We start from the raw sequence: 20,752 nt of genomic DNA, 5'->3' as shown, positions 1-20,752 counted from the left end.
CTTTAACCAGAGCAGGGTGCTCAGAGCCCCGGCCAACCCGGCCTGGGATGGTTCCAGGGATGGGGCCCCCACCGCCTCTCTGGGCAACCCCTTCCACTGCTTCACCACCATCAGCGTAAACAATTTCTTCCTTATATCCAGTCTAAATCCATTCTTCTCTAGTTTAAATGCTTTACTCCTTGTCCCGTCCCAACAGGCCTTGCTAAAAAGCTTGCCCCCCCCTTCCCGCAGGCCCCTCTCAGCAGTGCCAGGCCGCACTCAGGCCTCCCCGCAGCCCCCTCCTCTCCAGGCTGAGCACCCCCAGCTCCCTCATGCGCGTCAACTCTGTTTAAATTTTCCACCTTTTAAACTATGAGCGGTGCTCAAGCTTTCCATCTTCCAGCCTTGCACTAGAACTCCGCAGCGAAGGGAGGGACGCTCTAATTTTTCACCCGGTGATTTTTGCCAACCGCGCCCCGGGAAGTGTTCCGGGCCGCACGGGACGCCGTGGGGCTCAAAGCAGCGACGGGAGGCGCTGAGGCCCAGGAGGGCGTTTGCTCGGCCCGCTACTTGCGTTAAGCAGCCGAAGGAGGCGTTAAGGCGCAGGACCCGCAGCTGCCCTTAGCGCGTCGGGGCAGCGGCCGGGCCGGGCGCGCCGCCATGACCGCTACCGGGGCTGATGCCTCGCCCCGCCCCTCGTGACGCGCCAGGGGGCGGGGCGGCGGCTGCGCGCGGCCTTATTTGCGACGTGGAGCCCGGCGGCGCGCAGGCGCGGGGCCGCGCGCCGAGCCGAGCCGAGCCGAGCCGAGCCGAGCCGAGCCGAGCCGAGCCGAGCCCCGCCGAGCCCCGCCGAGCCCCGCCGAGCCCCCCGGTCCCGCCGCCGCCGGGGAGCGGGCCCTGAGGGCGGGTCGCTCCCCGCCGCCCTCCGCGCTTCTGGCCCGGCGCCGCCGTCTCCGCCGCCGCGCGGGACCGGGCGGAGGATGAGCTGGTTCAACGCCTCGCAGCTGTCCAGCTTCGCCAAGCAGGCGCTGTCGCAGGCCCAGAAGTCCATCGACCGGGTGCTGGACATCCAGGCCGAGGAGAGCCCCTGGCCCGACGCCGTCATCCCCGACTACGGCGACGGTAAGCTTGGGGCGACGGCGGGCGGCCCTCGCCGAGCCCCCGGCCCCCGGTGCGGGGCGGGCTGAGCCTCCCGGCCTCCCGCCGGGCCCCTGCAGCCGGGCTGGCTGCGGCGGCACCTTCCCCTCAGCCGCCTCCCCCGCCCCGCTCCCCTGCCTGCCCGCCTTGGCCCGGGGTGGCAGCTGGTGGGGTTAACCGGCCGCCACGTCCAAAGCCCCTCTGTGGTGCTTGTGGCCCCCCGCTCGCAGGTGAGAGAGGGGTAGCACGGGCAGAGCGCTGAGGGAGCCTCAGCAGGGCCTGGTTGGGGTCACCAGTGCCCGGCTTTTGATGCATGGGTAGCACTGCGCTTCATCTCTCTCAAGGCGTTATTTTTTTTGCTGAGGGATGAATAGGTGATACAAACCGCTCAGCTAATAAAAAAGGGGAAACTATGGTCTTTCGGAGGCATGCATGGATTTGCTCTTTGAGACAGGAAGAGTGGAGTTAGAAGGTGATAAAAATCAGTTAATAAAAAAAAGGGAAACTATGGTCTTTCTGAGGCATGCATAGATTTGCTGTCTGCGACAGGAAGAGCAGAGTAAAAGCTCAAAGTCTGGTCCGCATAAACCAAGTGAGGTTTCTATTTTTTGTGGCGTTAAGTTCGTAATCTTCCAGCATCTGTTGAAAAGAATGTGTTGGTGGAAAAATTGTCACGGCTTGGTTATGAGGAAGTGTCTCCTTTGTACGTGTGCTAATGTAGAACCTGAAAAAATGGTCAGTCCAAAGTTGCTGTTTGGAAGTGAAAGAGCGAAAAGGAGCCCTCGCGTTAAAAACTTTTTTCCCTTAAGTAATACCTTAAGAATGAATAAAGGAAAGGCTGAGATATTAAGTCATGTGGAATCAGCGTCCTTACTGCAGCTACGTCTGGAAGAACTGCACGTGTTTGTAGTAGGAGGTTATTTCCAGGTATACTCACAGCAGAGCTAGATTTCTGAAAATCGAAAGCTGTAACAATTGAAAGTGTTTTCTAGATTGGTTGCTCGGCAAAGCGCAGTCAGCTTTGCATGTCTTCATCCCTTTGTGGGAGCAAGGGCTCAGCAGTGTCCTACTTAGTCCAGTGTCGTCTTTAATTACAGTAATTGTTTATAGAAGACTCTGTTGTGCTTAGTTTCTTAAAACTTTAAACTTGTCCAAACTGGTTTTTAATTTCATTTATGTCTTAGTATTTACAGTAGATCTGTAATTCATAAGGAAAACAGCAAAGACCAGCCTGCATCTGTTTGTCAGGGAGAAGGTATTTGTTTTTAGAAGTAGTCAAAATATTTTCTGAATGTTACAGTTCAGTCACGGGGCTTTTTCTGAAGCTATTGAATCACAGACAAGGTAGTGGTAAATCAGGTGTTTGTAGTATTTTTGGCAATGAGAGCAGAATTATCTGAATTTCAGATCTTCAGGCCAGTAGGTATCAACAGCTTCTGAAAGCGGTAGTCTGCTTTTAAATATAACTCAATGTTTTTTAATAGATACTGCTGTATAAAGTAAGCTTGTTTTTAAGTAGCCTGAAATAGTTATGTTATCCAGATTATGTTTGTAGGTACAAAATCAAATTGGATATTATTTTTGGATTTATCTGTCTTACTTGGGATGCTGCTGAAATTTGGTGATGAAATTCTTACTGTCCTTGCTGTTGACAAGTCCTGGAAAACCTACAAGAAATACGATAATAGTAACTAACTGTTACCTTTGTTTTAGGGCTGCTTCAGAGCTAATCAATTCAGTATTTCTCCACAGGAGAAGAAGAAAACTGTCATCTTAGCTGCGCTGCTGACAATGTGTATTGTCAGCTTCAGGCTGTTGCCTGGTGTGTGAGGAAAATTATGAAGCTTGTCACAAACTGAAAGGGCAAGAACCCTTCTTATAGTGTAAATTCTACCAATATTTAAAGCTTTTGTTTTTTTCCTGTTTTCTGTAACGGTGTGTGAAGTGTTTGGCCGTGTTCTACTGGCAGATAATTTTAAAGACCTAGTAATTGTTTCCTCCTGTTGTAATCTCTATAATTCTCTACTTTTTAACTACTGTTTGTCAGATTGTTTTGCCTAGCCTCCTCTCACTGTGGGAAGCAGGAGGCCACATTCCCTTTCCCTTGGTCCCTTCCCAAAGGTAATGCTTGCTTTTTGTGCCCAGATAGGCTTCAGACTTGCCTTTACAGCTTTCAGAATGCTGCGTGGGCTCATTTCCCCTTCCCAGATGCTTCTTTCCATCTTCTTTCTGAAATTCTCACTCTTGGATTTACTGGTGTAATTTGTGTATGGTTTCTTTCTGCCTTTGCTTAAGTTACTGTTTAACAGGGATGGAGCAAGTTGGTTCCATTCAGGTACTCCTGCTTTCTGGAGGTGACTCTGTCCACCTTAAGTCTTAGAATTACTTTGTGTCTCCCTTAAGCTTCTTTTGCTTTGTCTAAAAATCAGTTCCAGGCTTTGTAAGGAAGTAGTAACAAAAATGATGCTGTTTGGGATCGTGTATAATAGTCACTTTAAGTTTGATACAGAAAACATTTTTTCTGAACTGTTGCATCTAAAAAGACAAATACTGAAAAATAATACATCTTAAGTGTTCTTGGCCTCTCTCTTTTTTTATTGTCTTAGGAACAAATTCTCTTATAAGTGGAGGATGGGATACATCTTCCTGGGGCTTAAGTTCAAATACAGAACCACAGAATCAGCCAATATCACCAACAGCAATCACTAAGCCAGTGAGGAGGACGGTAGTAGATGAATCTGAAAACTTCTTCAGTGCCTTTCTCTCTCCGACAGACGTTCAGAGTATACAAAAAAATCCAGTGGTATCCAAACCTCCAGCCAAATCACAGCGACCCAAAGAAGAGGTGAAAAGCACTTTGAAGGAGTCTCAGCACCCCAGTCAGCTGGAAGTACCAGTGACAACAGAGGCAGAAGTGAAGGATTCCTCTGTAGCTGGCCTAGTGGACTTGAAAAACCTTGATGTTCCCAAGGAGAAATTAGAAGAGAATTCTGTGCTTAAATCTAATGCCAAGCCTGAAGAAAGCACAAATGAAGTTACTGACAAAAAGGTGTCTGCTCTGAATTTGGAAGTTCCTGAAGATGCTCTTAATGAAAAATCCAGCGTAGGAGGGGATGGAACGGGAGGCACACCAGATAGCGCTTCGCAGCCTCTTCATGCAGGTACAAAAGACATGGGTTTGGAAACTAAGGAGCGAAAGACCGAGGACAGGCAAAGCAATACCCCGTCGCCTCCAATTAGCACTTTCTCCTCGGGGACATCCACAACCAGTGATATTGAAGTTCTGGACCATGAAAGTGTAATAAGTGAGAGTTCAGTAAGCTCAAGACAAGAAGCTGCAGATTCAAAATCCAGTCTTCATCTAATGCAAACGTCATTTCAGCTTTTATCTACATCTGCCTGTGCAGATTATAATCGTTTAGATGACTTTCAAAAAATGACCGAGAGCTGCGGCTCCTCTGATGCTTTTGAAAGAATTGATTCATTTAGTGTACAGTCTTTAGATAGTAGAAGTGTAAGCGAAATAAATTCAGATGATGAGTTATCAGGCAGGGCTTCTGCTTCAGCATCTGTTGCTGTCAGTCCTCCCGCGCCAAAGACAGAAATGGTTGATGCCCTGAAAAATAAATCTGAAAACTTGAATGACGCTCCTGTCTTACACGCTGAGGAAGCTGAGATGGAAGAGAGTGGGAGAAGCGCGACTCCTGTTAATTCTGAGCAGCCAGATGTTTTGGTCGCTACTGTGCAAACTGTTGAAGAACAGATTGTGAAAGAGGAGGCTGAGCCACAGGAGGATGCTGTTGAAAAATTGTTAGAAGAGGACACTGAAAAGCAAGAGCTTAAAAAGGTAACTGTGAAACGGTTTTTGCGAACACACCCTTTAATTACAAATGAAACTCCTAGCATCTCCTTATATAGGTATTAGCTTCACCTTAGTTGAATGAATTAATTGATGCCAAACTACCTTACCTTGTAGAAAACTGTCCTTGATATTCTGCGGTGGAAGAATACTGGTGAAACTTCTGGTCAAATAGTTTTGGGTTTCACCTGATCCACCTAGTTACCGTTATTGTGAATTGTGAGTAGTGCTAGCAAACAGGAAGCCTTGATAAGTCAAATGTGTTATTTTAATTCTTTAGTGTAATTTTTTTTCTGTGAAAGGATCCTTGAAGTATTTTGATTTGCATTACAGAACCACAAGCCTTTACTGTTTCTGCAATAATCAATATTTTGCAAGTGTGTTTTTCCACAGACTTAGAAACTGTTGAAATTTGTTTACATTCCAGGAGTGTTATTCATGTCCTTTGAAGATAGTAGTAGTTAGTGTAAATAAGTCCTTTTTACTATATAAATTAATATCTGTTTTTAGCAGAAATAGTCTTTACTTTTAAAAAGAATGTTTTTTTAATGAAGAAGATAAGCCTAGTTATGGATAGTGAATAGAATAAAAGAAATGTGGATGACTAGTTTAAGTGGATGAAATTACTAGAAATGTGGTGAAATGGATACTCAAGGGTATGGAAGGCTAAACTGGAGCTCTGAAGGGGTGTGTTTTGTCCAGTTCTGCCAGTGTATTGTGTGCGCTGTCTTTTTTCCGTTTCCTTTGTCACCTTCCTGTCCCTCTATTCTTGTTTTTAGTTTCTGAGCTCCTTTGTCATGTGTTTTGCTCTGTTTCTTTGCATTTTGCATTGCTTATAGTCTAATGCATGACATAGTGCCTAATACATGACATAGATGGGCCCTGTAGGCCCGGTAGGCATGTTTACAATACTGATGCTGCTTCTGATAGTAATAAGGGAAAAGCAGTTGCTTGTGGGAGTTCATAAAACCCCAATGTAATCTTTGTTTTAAGGAAAGCATTTGTTTGTGTAAGTTGTACACAATGTCAGTGTAAATTCCTTAGGGAGCTCCATAGCCACGTACTGTTCCCCGTAAGTGTTCCTAACTTAAATGGTTATACGTTATGGGAAATAGTGATAATGGACCACAGCGAATTTTATCTTTCATTGGCCACATGGAGCTACATTTATAGAGTCTGTTTCATTTGTTTATATTTGTACATTTGCATGTATGTTTGTGTGTTTTCTCCATATTTAGCTTTCCAAAATCTGGTACTAAGAAATTATTTTGATGATGTGAGCTAAGAGCTCTTGATCCTGCCTGGAAGTTTGCTTCCCTCATCTGCTTCTTGCTGCTTTGTGCTAACGTTTCACAGAAGAGACCTTCCAGTGTAAATTATTCTGTGATTTTTGTAAATCAATATGTAATAGTGGTGTAAGGAGCACTGGAGGTCTTAGTGGTTAATGTTAGCTATAGGTTTATAGGCTGTCAGCTCTGTTTAAAAACTTAATTTATAGTTAAATAAACTGTTGATGATTTTGTTGAGGAACTTAGCTGAACCACATGTGCTTACTTGGGATTGCTACGCCTGTGTTTAGATATTGCTTAGTTCTAAATTAATGTGGCAGAAACATGGTAGTCTTCACTGACTTCTACCTCAAATTTCTAAAAACGTTGACAAGTTCAGCTTTTAAATAGTGTTGGGAGGGAATGGTGGGGGGAAAGGGGAAGCCTGCCCCTCCTGTGTTTTAACTGTCCCATTCATCTGATCTTTATTTGTAAAAACATTGTCCAGATGATTGATTCATTAACTGAGAAACTGGAGAAGAGGGAAATACAGTTATTAAGTACTAGTAAAGAAAAGGCGCGCCTGGAAGAAGCTTATGATAACCTAAAAGAGTAAGTATGAAAATGTAACAGCAGTGGGTGTAACTGTAACTTTAATGTAATACAGTCAGTGGACAATATGGTAAAACAAGTAGCTTTATAGCTAGAGCAAAGGTTGCAAGGGGTGTGCACTGTTTGGGAAAGGTGGAAATAATGATTGCATGTGCTGCGATGGTATTTTTTAAAGATGTTATTTCTTGGGGCCAAAATCTCTTTTGGGAAGAGGCTGGTGAAAGATTTTTCAGTAAGCAAGCAGTAGGAATGGCAAACGGATGTGTAGAGTGAGACTTGGTTATTAATAAAGATCTTTGTTATAAGACTGCATTCGGCTATTAAGGGAGACTGACTTTTCTGATACAGGTGGATGAACCTGATTTATTGCTGACTAAAATGTAGGCAGTGAAAATATGGCAGAAGGGCTGGTTGTAGGGGAAAACCTGAATTTATTACTTAATTCAGTTAAAATTAAAAGGGGAAAAAAAAAAAGAAAAGTTGGGTTACTAGTTTACTGATCAAATATCAAATTTTAAAATTTACAGATAATATGCAAAGGTATTATTTAATGACTAAATTGATCTTAACTTGCAAATACATTCAGTCATTTGCCCTGTATATGATACAGACTATGGTTAATCAGAAAGAGCTTGATTAAGGGGCAAAACATTTAAGGAAAATCAAGCATTTCATTGTTTGCACGGGTAAATTACTGAATTAATAAAGATCTTTGACTAGTACTTCAAATATGGATGTGTTTTGGTTTTTTCCTTCTGGTCAACATGCGTAACAAAACACATTTTAAAAGCATTTAAGATGACCTGTTGTAAAGTGCTTGGAGTATCACGTAACTGTGTAACTGTTCTGAAATGTTAATTTTAAATGTAGTGAAATCTTTAGAATGAAAGAAGAGAGCAGTAGCCTTTCGTCTCTTAAAGAGGAGTTTGCTCAGCGAATTGCGGATGCTGAAAAGAAGCTTCAGCTAGCCTGCAAAGAAAGAGATGCAGCTAAAAAGGTAATTTGGCTTTTTAGTGAAATTAATGTTTATTATTTTAGGACACAATTAAATTTCTTGAGGTAAATTCATAAAAATTAAGCTAGGGAAAAGCATGAGACCCACAGGTCCGATCTCATGGTATTAGTGACTAGCATAAGCTGATTCTAGCTTCCCAGGGTGCTTGTGATTTCCTTGTGTTGACACATGTATTCTTGCAGCCCTGTTGTGAACCAAGTTAGGGAACTCATTTAAGTTAAAGTTAGTCTGGTTTGGGGGGGGAAGGTTTAACGTCTGCTCTCACTTAGCTTGTACCCGTATATGCATTTGCATTGGTGTGAGGGAGAACAACGGCCTGGGGATGTGGGCAAGTGGTGAAGAATGGGAATGGCTTATAATAGAGAATTAACTGGTAGGAAAATTAAGGACTGATGACGGATTGGTTTGGAATGAGCAAAGAACTTTGCAGCAATAAGGTTTATGGAGTTTAAATGTTCTTGACCTGGTATTACAGCATTATGTTTTTCTAGCTTACTGCTAGTCTGCAAAAGTAAACTCAAATCTGTAACTGGAAAAAAAATACTTTTCACAGTTGTTTTGTCACCATATGTGTCACTGTGTTGGCACAGTAGTAAGTTGAAATAGAAAAATTATCTGATACCTGTGTGTGAATGTAACAGTTTGCTTTTACTATCTTGCAAAAGTTTGAAGTATAGAAAGTGAAATGGAGGGAGGAGTTGGAACAAATTGTGTACAGAGAATTTAAGGAGTCTCAATCCTTGGAGGTTTTTAAAACTTGATGGAATAAGGCTCTGAGCAATCTGATTTGATCAGATAATTTCCAGAGTTCCCTTCCAACCTAAATTGTTTTCAAATAAAAGCCTTCTGAGAGGAAGGGGAGAAGGTGATCAGTGTAACTTACTGCGAGTTTTTCCCTAAATATATATTAATAAATGGTCCTAAGTATTTAATCCTATTGTTTAGGAAGTAAAGACTGTTAAAGAAGAATTGGCTACTAGACTTAATACCAATGAAACTGCTGAGTTACTGAAAGAAAAAGAAGAGCAAATCAAAGGATTAATGGAGGAAGGTGAGAATTAAAACTTTTTAATAGTAAAACTTCTGTAGAATAATTTGAAGTGTACTGCCTTCACATATGAGCCTTCTTTATGTGGGAAAAAATACAACATTTGAAGCATGTTAGATGTTTCTGAACATTTGAACCATTTAGCAAATAGCAGAGAGCAACAGGAGGGTTCAGCCGAATACATATGGCTAGAGGGGTACTTTCTGCAGTATGCATTAAAAGTTGCTGTGAGATAAAACCAGCGTGCAGTGCACTGCTCCACTTTCCATTCAGGAGAAATCTAACTAGGGCATTATTCATGGCCTTTCTACAGGGTCTCCCTCACTACTCTTTGATTTTGGAAGTAGACTATAGTTACTAAATGAACAGGACATTTTGAATTTTTTTTTTTTCCTGATATGATGAGCTCATTTGCTTTACTTTCAAAGCCTTTTGCTGCCTATCCTGTCTCACCATAGCTTAGTGTAGCAAGGTCATCTCAGGATAAGGTAGATGTAAAACTTAAGAACTTGGATGAAAAAATGTAAGAGTAAGTATTTCCATACATATTTGATTATTACTTTCACAGGACTGAAGAGCGGGGGGGGTGTGAATAGAGGGAGTTCATAGAATAACAGCAGTATGCACTAGCTTTACGTTCATTTTCTTCACAGGAGAAAAGCTTTCCAAGCAGCAGCTGCACAATTCCAACATTATTAAGAAATTAAGAGCCAAAGAGAAGGAGAGAGAAAATACTAACACAAAACAGAACAAAAAGATTAAGGAGTTGGAAGAGGAGTTGCAGCATTTAAAACAGGTGAGATATTTGGGATTTTTTTTTTTTAAAGCTTTTTGTATTAGCTGTAGAGTAGCCTTTTGGGGAGGCTCTAGGTAGACTGATATTTTTTTCTTTTCTGGGAGACTTCTCTACTTCGTATTATTGGAACACTGAGATGTGATTTCTGTGTGTGTTCTCGGAGCAGTTTAAAACTGTGGTCAGGTATCTTTCCAGCTGCTTCTTTGCACTTGCACTCCTGGCTTTCAGATGGGCTGACCAAATTCAGTACACTAAACTTTAGTTGGAAAACCTGTAGCAGCAAAATTTGGGTGGTTTTTGGTTTTTTTTTGGTTCAGTTAGTGATCGAATGGAGACCTTACAAGCAGCAGACCCAGTATGAGGAAGTATGTGAAACTGTGGTGAAGAGCAGCCCCCTCCTCTGGGGAAGATGGGAGAAAAAACTTTCTCTTTTGGCGAAGTGTTGGATCGGTTTAGTTGTTTTGTTTAACTTCATCCTGAATTGGTTGCCAGAGTTGCCATTGTCCTCAGATGGCGTTGTATACCCCATGAACTGGGGTTAGTCTCATGCATCTTGTCTGCACTCCAATAGGTGCTTGATGGCAAGGAAGATCTTGAGAAACAACATCGAGACAGCATTAAACAACTAAACAGTGTTGTAGAGCGACAAGAAAAGGATCTTGCTAAACTTCAGGCAGAAGTGGAAGACCTTGAAGAACGGAACAGAAGTGTCCAGGCAGCACTTGACAGTGCATACAAGTAAGCAGATTACGTGTGCCTGTCTTCAACCATACATTCAGCTTCTATTTCTTGTGCAACGCTTGTGAAGTGTTAATATATAATGAAATCATTTGCAAAGTCACTGTTGGCATTGTATAAACTGTCAAAAGCATTGCTTTTTTTTTTTTTTTTTTACTTCCCCAGGGAACTTGCAGATCTTCATAAAGCTAATGCTACAAAGGACAGTGAGGCACAAGAAGCAGCCCTAAGTCGGGAAATGAAGGCAAAGGAAGAGCTTGGGTTAGCTCTGGAGAAGGCCCAGGATGAGGCACGACAGCAACAAGAAGCTTTGGCAATTCAGGTGGGTCTTAAATGCAGTGAATAAAACTTTTAAATTGGAAAAAGTGAATGTACTCTGGTGTGTGTGCATCTGGCATAATGATCCAGGTGCAATATAAGGTGGAACTCATTTTTGTGTGCTTGGCAAATACCCAGTGGTAAATGGTAAATACCCAACTCGTTCAGTCTTTAGTGGTAGTTGTGCTAAGCTTTTAAAATTTTAATGTTATTTAAAAATACTTTTAATTTTACTTGTCTAAATAAAGGGACTTTGACAGGCTCTGTGTTAAGTTTGTAGTGCTCTTACTGTGATGCAAAGTTCAAAAAATTTAGTTGAATAAAATTTTTACTGATAGATAAATGAGTGTAACTATTTATGTGCATGCCAAACTTAAGCCTTTAAATTCTAAGCAGACATACCCTGTCTAGCATGTTTAAAAATGGTATAGGACTGTAGCAATGAATAGGTGGTACTGTAACTTTTGGTAAGAGATTAGTGACGATGTCTTGTTTACTTAGGTGGCAGACCTGAGGCTAGCACTGCAACGTGCAGAGCAGCAGGCAGCACGAAAAGAAGACTATTTACGCCATGAAATCGGTGAACTGCAACAGGTGCTATAGCAAGTAGATGATGCCAACTTGTATCTGCAAGGAGTGCTTCTAAAAACTGAAAATGAAAGGCTAGCATGACATTAATAGCCTAAAAAAGAGGCTTTGTTTTCCTGGTTACCTGCAGTATTTGTCCTGTGTAGAACAACAATAAAAATGTTAAAGGAAATGTTTTTTCAATCACATATTGAAAACAAAATCATAATTTTTATGATGCCTTTTAAAGGTAATGCTATCCTTATACTGTAAGACAAAGTACAACCATTAAGTTTGTAATAGTCCTCTAAAATTGGTAGCACATATGTTCTAAATTACTCTTTAGGTGCTTCTTAAGGATATTTTTCTTGTTCTTAAGGTCCAGAAGATAGATAGATTGTTGCCAAAATGTTTCAAGTGATGTGCAGAGGGCTCTTGAAATGTAAATTTCTGGGCTGTTACTCTATTGTGTATCTAAAAATGTTAGGCTTCACTCTTGAAATCTCACACTTTATTGTGAGTCTGAACATATGAATTTTTGAATGTAAAGCAACTGCTGTGTGTTTAGCTGAATTCTGTATTAATCTTTTAATCCATCATATGATTTTAAAGCTTAATTATATTTAATTTGTGATTGCAGAGGCTCCAAGAAGCAGAGAGCCGGAACCAAGAACTAAGTCAAAGTGTTACATCTGCTACACGGCCACTTCTCCGACAGATAGAAAATCTGCAAGCTACGCTGGGAGCACAAACCTCCGCGTGGGAAAAATTGGAGAAGAACCTTTCTGACAGACTTGGTAAGATGTTTTTAGCCTTTATTGAACTGTGAGGGTCTTGGTAAAGATGTGAGATGGCAGAAGGTAAATGAAGAGGGCTTGACACTTGCCCAAAGCGTAGATGGTGGGTCAGGACTGATGAGCACAAAATGTTTTTCTATAAGGAAATGGTATGTGGCCAAGGTTCTTGGACAGGTAATTTACTGATTCTCTTTAAAAGACAGTGAAATGTAAGATTATAAGATAGAGGTGTTAAGGTGTACATGTCTTTACAGCATCTGAAGGAAGGGTGGACATTGAGATGCTGGAGGTACACCAGCATTTTCAGTTTTCAAGCCTGGTGCTTAGATCCTGTATTGTAAAGGTTCAAATCACTTATGTAGCTAACTGCATAGGTAATGAGACATGTATTTGCTAATACAGTAATCTATTATTTTAAATGAAATATGCATAAAATGCCCAAAGGTGGAGGCAATCTGTAGTTGTATATTGCATTCTGAAAGAGTATGAAGTCTCCTTGTTCTGCGTTGCTTTGTTCCTCTAACTGTATGGTAGAAAATACTTAATTTCCTCTAAATCAGAAAACAGTTCTGGTTTGCGTGGTGGGTTTTTTGATTTTTCTTTTAAAGAAAAATTAGTTTCATCTAAAAAAAAAAATCTCAAATTCCATTTTGATGCTTAAATAATTGCCCATATTATAGATGTTTGATCCAAAAAGTTAAATTCCATGCTTCTCTTTATTTAATATTAGGTGAGTCTCAAACTCTTCTAGCAGCAGCTGCTGAGAGAGAACGGGCTGCTACAGAAGAACTTCTTTCTAATAAAATTCAGATGTCTTCTACTGAATCTCAGAATAGTCTTTTAAGGCAAGAAAATACACGCCTTCAGGCTCAGCTGGAAGTGGAGAGAAACAGATTGAAGAAAATGGAAAACGAAAACAGTAGGTGAGTTGCATTTCTGGTTCGCAGTGTCTCTTTAAAATTGTAGTGAAATGGAGTAAGCTGTCTCTTACATAACCATCTGCAGCAGATCTCTTGGCAAGTTGGGAGACTTGATTCTTTTGAGGGTTGATATGACTGTGCAAAATAATGGCCGCTATTGATAAAGTTGCCCAGCTTCTAAGGATATTGTGTTTCATGCTAAAGATTCTGTGAAGTATATTACTTTTATAATGTTTTAAAGCTTGGAAGCTATGTTTGTTTTAAAAGTATATGAATCTAAAGTAAACACAGAATATTTATTTACTGACTTTCTCTACCTTTTTCTTTCCTCAACATAGGTATGAGGTTGAACTTGAAGAACTCAAAGATGAGTATGCAAAAACCTTGGAAGACGCAAAGAAAGAAAAGGTATTGCCTACTTCAGCTTTAAGCTATGTTATCATTGAATTCTGAGCGCGCAGGAGTTTAACATCTTGTATTTATTTTTGTAGATGCTGCTAGCTACTCAGTTAGAAATGGAGAAGATGAAAGTTGAACAGGAAAGAAAGAAGGCGATTTTCGTGCAAGAAGCAGCCAAGGAGAAGGTACCAAAATCTAACATTTCTGTTCAATTGTATTGATACTATCATTGTCTTAGTAGGTATCTAGAACCTGAAACTGTCACAAGCAACAAAGTGGACTTAGAGCAGTACAGTATATGCTGTTGGGCAAGGCATTAGGGACTTGGCTTTTTCTGTATTGTGACTGCCTTTTGTTTCCAGTGAAATAAGTGCTTGGGCGATACTCACTGACGTGAGTCTTGAGTAACAGTCTGTTTAACCTGAGAAGAGCTAAAATACCGATAATGATTGGTTTAATCTTCTGATTTTTTTGAATGCTCTTGGATTGTTTTTCTTCTGAAGCTACTGGTTTTCTTTGTTTAAACTACTAGCATTGCTTCCACTGAATTCCTGTTTTGTGTTTCATGTGACTGTGTAATGTACCGTGTGCTGTCCAGCTTACGTCACAAGTCACAGAACAGTCCTTAATAGTCAGGACCTTTGTTACTGCTAATTAGCAGTTGATATTCAAGTAAAACTGTTTCTGTTCCTGGTTTCTTACCATCTCCAGTTCTAAAGTCTAACTGCTTTATCCTTCAGAGGCTAGCATACTTTCAGATGCTGCCTGTGAAAAGAGATTAATCTGTTTGGAGGGTATGTCAGTAAAGTATTAGATGTGAGAAATCTCAGAATTGAATTCATACACTTTATTAAAAAAAAAAAGTATTAACATGCATTCTAAAAAGAGACATGCTTCTATGTTTAGGATAGTCTTCCTGTGATACATTTGGGCATGCAAAACTGCCTCTGAATCTCCCTTGGCTACTTGAAAGAGAAATTGCTTTGGTGTAATTTGCAACTTCTGTCTTCGTTTCCTGAAGAGTCTGAGGATTTGAATGTAGGCTAGAAGTGTTTAGTAGCACAGTAATTCTTCATTGTTGAACTTCTGTATGTCTTAGGGGTGGGGGAAAGGCTAGCTGTCATATTATGTTCTATAGTTGATGGTGGAAAAGGGCAGTCTGTTCTTTACAGAATCTGTCTTTCACCATTTTGTAGACTTTTTTCTTTAACTGGTGATGTTGTATGGGGGGTTGTTCTTTCTTTTTTTTTTTTAAGGATCGGAAGTCATTTACAGTTGAAACTGTTTCAAGTACTCCAACTATGTCACGCTCTAGTTCCATAAGCGGAGTTGACATGGCAGGTCTTCAGACATCTTTCCTCTCACAGGTATCATGTATCAGTTATTGGCTTTTTTTTTTGACAGACTGCTTTTTTTTCCCCTCTTCAAGAAGTTTTATTAATGTAGAAAATGACTCTTTGAGAGTATATTGGCCTTAGGCGAGGTAATTCCTATGCAGAAACATCTAAAACCTGCTTACAAGATGTGTATGATTATAAAACATCTGTGAAAGTGTGAAGCTACAACTTTTATTGCAGAGTAGTATATACATGTATATGTTCTAATTTCATCTAGAAGAATTGAATAACACTAGTAGGAGTTAAATAAATTGATTTAATTTTACTACCAATCCTGGTTTAGGGCAGAACTGTGCTCCCTAGGCAGTATCATTGACTGGTGTGGTCTGCGTGAAGTCTGCTGCTTCTGCAGCTTTCCTATGGATACGGTTATCCATATCCAATTTAAATGGCAGTTGTATAGGTGACATGAGGACTTGTCAGTAAGGAGATATCTCAGATTGTACCTATTCACCTTAAGCTTTTGTTATAAAAACAAACTTGAAGCATTGGAATGCTGGCCTAGTAGCAGTATAATTTTAAATCCTAAATTAAGTGATACTTTGGGAGAGGGAAGATTCCAAAGGGTGCACATTTTTGTCTAATTTTAAGTTTCTTTAACCTTTTGTTTGTAGGATGATCCTCACGATCACTCATTTGGGCCAATAGCTACTAGTGGGAGCAATCTTTATGATGCTATAAGGATGGGAGCAGGTTCAAGTATAATTGAAAACCTTCAATCGCAGCTAAAACTAAGAGAAGGAGAGATTTCACATCTGCAGGTACTGTAATTAATCTTACATAACCAAACACAGAATTTGTAAGTGTAAATACTAATGCAATCAAGATTATCTTCAAATTTTGTGTTCAATATAAAATATATGCAATCAATTTTATATTCAGAAAGCTTGGTCCCTCTCCTTGCAGCAGAGTGCATTCACTCTTCCCTTTTCATGACAATCCTATTAACCGGGATAGCCAGTGGACATATGTGTGGGGAGGAGCAAGAGAAGGGTTTGTTGCTTCCTTTTTTGTTTTGGCAAGAAACTATCCAGAAAACTGAACTTGTCTATCTGAAAAAGAAAAAAAACAAACCACTGATCAGATTTGAGAAGACAGTGACAGTGCTTCCAGAGTGTGCTGTTTCATAGTCTGGCTTAAGAATAAGCCTTCATTACTGTATCAAAATATTTTGATGCAGTGTTTTATAAATATGGTAAATTCTTCCCTCCTCCTAACTGTTGAAAGTGTTTACCTTAGCTCGAAATTGGAAACCTTGAGAAAACTCGATCAATAATGGCAGAAGAACTCGTTAAATTAACAAATCAAAATGATGAACTTGAAGAAAAAGTGAAGGAAATACCAAAATTACGTGCACAGTTAAAGGTAAGTGTATTCCTGTTGTAAATCTGATGTAAAATTGACATATTTGGGGTTTTTTAGGAATGAATTTAGGATTATATTCAAATCTGTCCCTAACCATAAATGACTGAAGAGCCTGGGTTTTTTTGTTTTTTTTTTTTTTTTTTTTGTGGTGGTTGTTTTTTGGTTTTGTATATTAGAATCTGAAAATGCCTACTCCATGAGTAGGTAGTCACTTCAAAAAGCAGCTGTTAGAAATGTGCATTGTGTGTTAAGATTGCATGCTAAATCAGGGAGAGAACACTTTTTTGTTTGTTTCTCTCATTTAACACACTTGTCTGGTAGTAGTCTGTTTAGAAGAGGGGGTGTGTTTATAAGTAGCATGGATTTATAAGAGTTTGATGCAGAAGCTGAATGAGTGTGCAGTACTGATACAGGTAATAGGACAAATATTTTAATCCTCTGAATGTTTAACAACTTGAATTGAAATACTGGAAATAGTTTTGGAGTAAATTTGGAAATGATCATTGTTCTTTAAATGCAGAATGTTGAATTTCCCGATGAAGCATTTCACAAACTGTGGTCATTCCTGTAGTAAAACTTAGTGCAGTTTGCTAACTTTTTTAATGCTTATAGCAGTTGAACTTCAAGGTGCTTCAGTACGTCCTCCAAAGCCAGCACTAATTCTTTGTAGTCAAGGATCTTTGTCTTTGGAATATCTTCCTTTTATATCTAGAATATAAATGTAGCCATATTCAGAGAGTCAAAGTATTTTTGAAGAGTTTACTATGTGCTTCATTGTAAAGTAGTTATACTTTGATAAAACAATGCTACACTTATTTTCCCTGGTAGTATAAAACACTATCCTAGCAGCACCTTTTAAGTTGAAAAAGTCAGATGACAAACTACATGTCCTTACAGGATTTGGATCAAAGATACAATACAATTCTTCAGATGTATGGAGAGAAAGCGGAGGAAGCTGAAGAACTCCGACTGGATCTGGAAGATGTGAAAAACATGTACAAGACTCAGATAGATGAACTTTTAAAACAAAGACAAAATTAATTCCTGCTGGAACTCTTAACATTATATGATAAGAGATTGTAAAGATAATTGTTTATGTAAATGATGAATTTAAAATGTCTTGTAAAAAAAACCAAACCTGTATTATAGAAAGTGTGACTATATAATAGAGTTCATATGCTGACAAAAAAATCAATGCTTTAAGTGTCTTGTACTGTCTGCAGTTAAATTATTTGTGCAATATTTAATTTTTTTTTTCTCAGTCATCCCTTTATTTAAGTTTTTCCTAAACAGTGGACCATTTTACTTGTAAACAGTAGCAGAAACAATGATTGTTACCTCGTGAGACCAGCACTGGAAGGCATGAGTTGTACTAAAGCAGCCCTGGATTCATAAACTCTCTATTTCTGTGACAATTACATTAGAAGTCTTTTTTAAGTGTTCTTAATATGAGTTTTTCTAAAATCTCATTAGTAAATTTTTAATAACAAAATAGCAGTGGCTTGCTATCTGAAGCATAATTGGTGGATTTTTTTTTTATGACAGGAAAATCTTGTATTTGTACTTGCAACACCCGAGCGTGTTAGGATGATAATTCTCTATTCTTAGACAAACCAGATTTATCTGACCATTTTATGCTAAGTCCTCTAAGGAGAGTGCGAGACTCAGATGAGACTTTATAAATCACAGCTTCATCTTGTATATTGCTTGTGTTGCCTCATGAGCTGTCTAGAGACAGCAGCTCCACTCTAAATGTGTCTTAACTTTTACTAGAAATCTGAACTATTCCATATTTGTTCTAGATTTGGATGTTGATTTTTAACAGTAGCTAAAACACTTCAGAAGAATGCAGAAAAATGATTTTTCTTTTTTTAAATTAATTGCTGCTGCTCTCATGGTTCCTTGTATATAAGTAGCAAGGTTCAGACTTTCTGCAAAATTGTACTGTGACTTAATATAGTTTTCAAGCAAGTCTCCAGTGGCTGCAAAGTATTTCTCATGCCATTCCTTAAGCAAGGTATTGGTCAAATAGCATCCACGTGGCTTTGAAGTTCAGCTGCATTTTTGGTAATGTCAGACAAAATGTTTGAATTGGACCCTTGGGAATGCTGAGAATCGGGGGAAGAAGCTTGCGTCTTCCTCTCTGCATTCCAGACAGCGAATGTTTTGCTGCATCTCAGAACTGTAGCTGTGATAAGTACTCGTGTGAAATATTCAGCAGTTGAAATTCTTTGCTTATCGTACCGTTGCCTCTGTTGTGAGAGGTTTTTTTCACATCTGTGCGCGTTGCAATTTGTGTTAGAGGACTCTGTTCCTGCTTGTGTATTCAGTGGCCTGAGAGAGACAAAGGATGTGAATGATGAGAAGTTGCTTCTGGAGAAAAGCCTCTCAGAAATACCACTTTTCTACGGGCTTTAGGGATTTATTTCTCATTGGGAAAACGGTTAGTTGCTGAAGTTACACAGGCAAGGGTATAATTGTGGAAGAGCCTAGTTCAGTTTGAGATTCAGGCAGTTATTCTAAGGATTTCAATAAAGCCATAGAACACTAAAATTTGTCTTAACTCTCCATCTGTCATAGAAACTTTAACTGCTTTGAAAGATAAAAGACTTTTTTTCCGTGGGGAGGTGGGAAGGAACTAATCTCTTACTGTCTTAGTTTCAGTTTTGGAAATGAAGGTGAAACCATTTTTCTTCTAAAAAAGCACAGAATTTAACACTTCGCCTTCATCCTGAAGCATGGTTTGTTGCTCTAAGTTTTAAAAAAAAAAAAAAAAAAAATCCACAACCCACAGAAAACCCTCCATATAAAAGCACTTGTTGGAACTTACTGATTTGGTGTTAGAATTAGGATGTGCAAATGTTAGAAGTTCAGCCTTTTCTTAAAAAACAACTTTTTATGATGGTCAAAGATTAGAAATTTCTATTCAGCTGTCATCTACTGCAGTGAATCAATAAATTGCTGATTTTTCCCCTTTTTTTATAGTCTTGGCAGACAAATGCAGCACTTTTTTCTTTCTTTTTTTTTTTTTTTTTTTTAAAAATCCTTTGAACTTTTATTTGGACCTTACTGCTGCCAGGGCTTTTGAAGGTAACATTTCCTGTGTGATGTGTGAGTAGATACTCCTTTGGGGCTGACAGAGGTGCCGCTTTGAGTATGTGTCAGACTATCCGGGGTTTTCAGGAAGAGCTTAGGTAAATGCGAAATTTTAACATGCAGTGAGCATTAACTGTTTTAGATACAAAAGCATTTGTCAGAGCATTAGATTTTTAAATTTTACAAAAGTAGATGTAAATATTTGTATTGACTTTCTGGATTCTTTATTCCCATTTAGTGCAATCTTTACTATCACATGAGAATCAGATGGCCTACTGTTTCTTAATCATCAAAGCCTTAGAAAACAAAGTGGCTGCTGGAAGGTAACAGACTTTATTCTGTTTTGGTCATCTTTGATATAAATTTTGTATGCTTGTTTTGAAGAAACATTAACGTCTGGTCAGACACCTTAAGTTCATTGCTGGTTTTGAGGTTGCCTAGAAAAGTAACATGCAAAATGAAAGGACTTAGGTCAGAATACTAATGTCTACTTCTGGTTAAATTAATTATTTTAGAATATTCCTTCTGAAAGCAACTAATCTATACCTCATTTTCACTGCATATGCAAGTATGAAGAAATGCTATTTTAAAGGCTTACTCGAAGTACACTGAGGGGGTTTATTTCCTCGTCTGTGGAAGGTAACGTCAGCGGGTTGGGGTGAGGTTGGCGCTCGCTTCTCTGGGCATTGTGTTGCATCCTTTATCAACACAGGAGCTGATGTTCAAAATCCTAGGTATCCATATGTGAGAGAGGGTTAGTTCTATTAATTTCTTAATTGCTACTGCTACAACTTCGTTGCAACTCATCTGTGTATGTTTTACTAAGGGCTATAATGATCCTGAATATGAAATGAAATGGGTTATTGCACGGTGAAATTGGAACCCTTGGTTTCTAGTTGTAAAATGTGTATAAACTGTAAAAAGCATAGGTCAGGGCAAAATAAAATTTTGTGCTAAGAGTGTGCTCTGATTCTCTTTAAGACAAAAATAGTCCTGTGGTGGGTGGGTGGGTAGGTATGAGCCTAGTGGTATGAAAGGAAAATATTGCTAAAGTTGGAATATGTCAAATGTAGTTTGAATTTAGAGTTACAAATGCCAGTTAGAATCTTGTGGTGTTGTGGATATTTAGGTACAAGGGGGCATTATAAATAAAGCATTGTTTACAAAATCACTGCAGTAATGGGGTGAAAGAGAATGTGAAATTTAGACTAATTTCCTTCATTCAAGTAGAAGGTGGCCGTGAGGGGGGGGTCCTTCGGTCTTCCATGTCAGGTGTTTGTCACAGACATCTGTACCTGATTTTCCAGCTGTGAAGGAGGGGGAAGAGGCCATTTCTGTGGTGGGAGTCGGAGCGCTTGGCAGAGCAGGAACAGAGTAAAAGCATGAAGGATAGAATCATAGAATCATAGAATCATCTAGGTTGGAAAAGACCTTTAAGATC

General features: G+C 39.5%; 1 protein-coding gene across 2 annotated transcripts; it reads left to right on the top strand.

The window, feature by feature from the left end:
• The first annotated feature begins 959 nt into the window (after nt 1–959).
• TMF1 (TATA element modulatory factor 1) lies at nt 960–19,222 on the top strand. 2 transcript variants are annotated; one of them, XM_075713442.1, is made up of 17 exons: nt 960–1,101; nt 3,723–4,963; nt 6,752–6,855; nt 7,726–7,852; nt 8,816–8,921; nt 9,572–9,714; nt 10,286–10,452; nt 10,618–10,774; nt 11,272–11,364; nt 11,978–12,134; nt 12,865–13,057; nt 13,393–13,462; nt 13,546–13,638; nt 14,710–14,820; nt 15,465–15,611; nt 16,090–16,215; nt 17,113–19,222. In XM_075713442.1, the coding sequence occupies exons 1-17, from the start codon at nt 960–962 to the stop codon at nt 17,254–17,256; spliced, it is 3,321 nt and encodes a 1,106-aa protein (XP_075569557.1). In that variant the 3' UTR covers nt 17,257–19,222. The 2 variants fall into 2 exon arrangements, with proteins under 2 accessions (XP_075569557.1, XP_075569558.1); XM_075713443.1 differs by having other exon boundaries at nt 3,723–4,969.
• The last annotated feature ends 1,530 nt before the right edge of the window (nt 19,223–20,752 follow it).

This window comes from Pelecanus crispus, chromosome 7, assembly GCF_030463565.1.
Source record: "Pelecanus crispus isolate bPelCri1 chromosome 7, bPelCri1.pri, whole genome shotgun sequence".
Taxonomy (NCBI): Eukaryota; Metazoa; Chordata; class Aves; order Pelecaniformes; family Pelecanidae; genus Pelecanus; species Pelecanus crispus.
The sequence above is the reverse complement of the archived record's forward strand: the minus strand, read 5'-3'. Positions and strand labels throughout refer to the sequence as shown.

What these genes read in the sequence shown, in the direction of transcription:
- TMF1 (XM_075713443.1), top strand. Translation starts at nt 960, where the DNA reads ATGAGCTGGTTCAACGCCTCGCAGCTGTCCAGCTTCGCCAAGCAGGCG. An exon ending in GAACCTTTCTGACAGACTTG is followed by an intron (nt 12,135 to 12,864) that starts GTAAGATGTTTT and finishes ATTTAATATTAG; the next exon opens with GTGAGTCTCAAACTCTTCTA. An exon ending in AATTACGTGCACAGTTAAAG is followed by an intron (nt 16,216 to 17,112) that starts GTAAGTGTATTC and finishes ATGTCCTTACAG; the next exon opens with GATTTGGATCAAAGATACAA.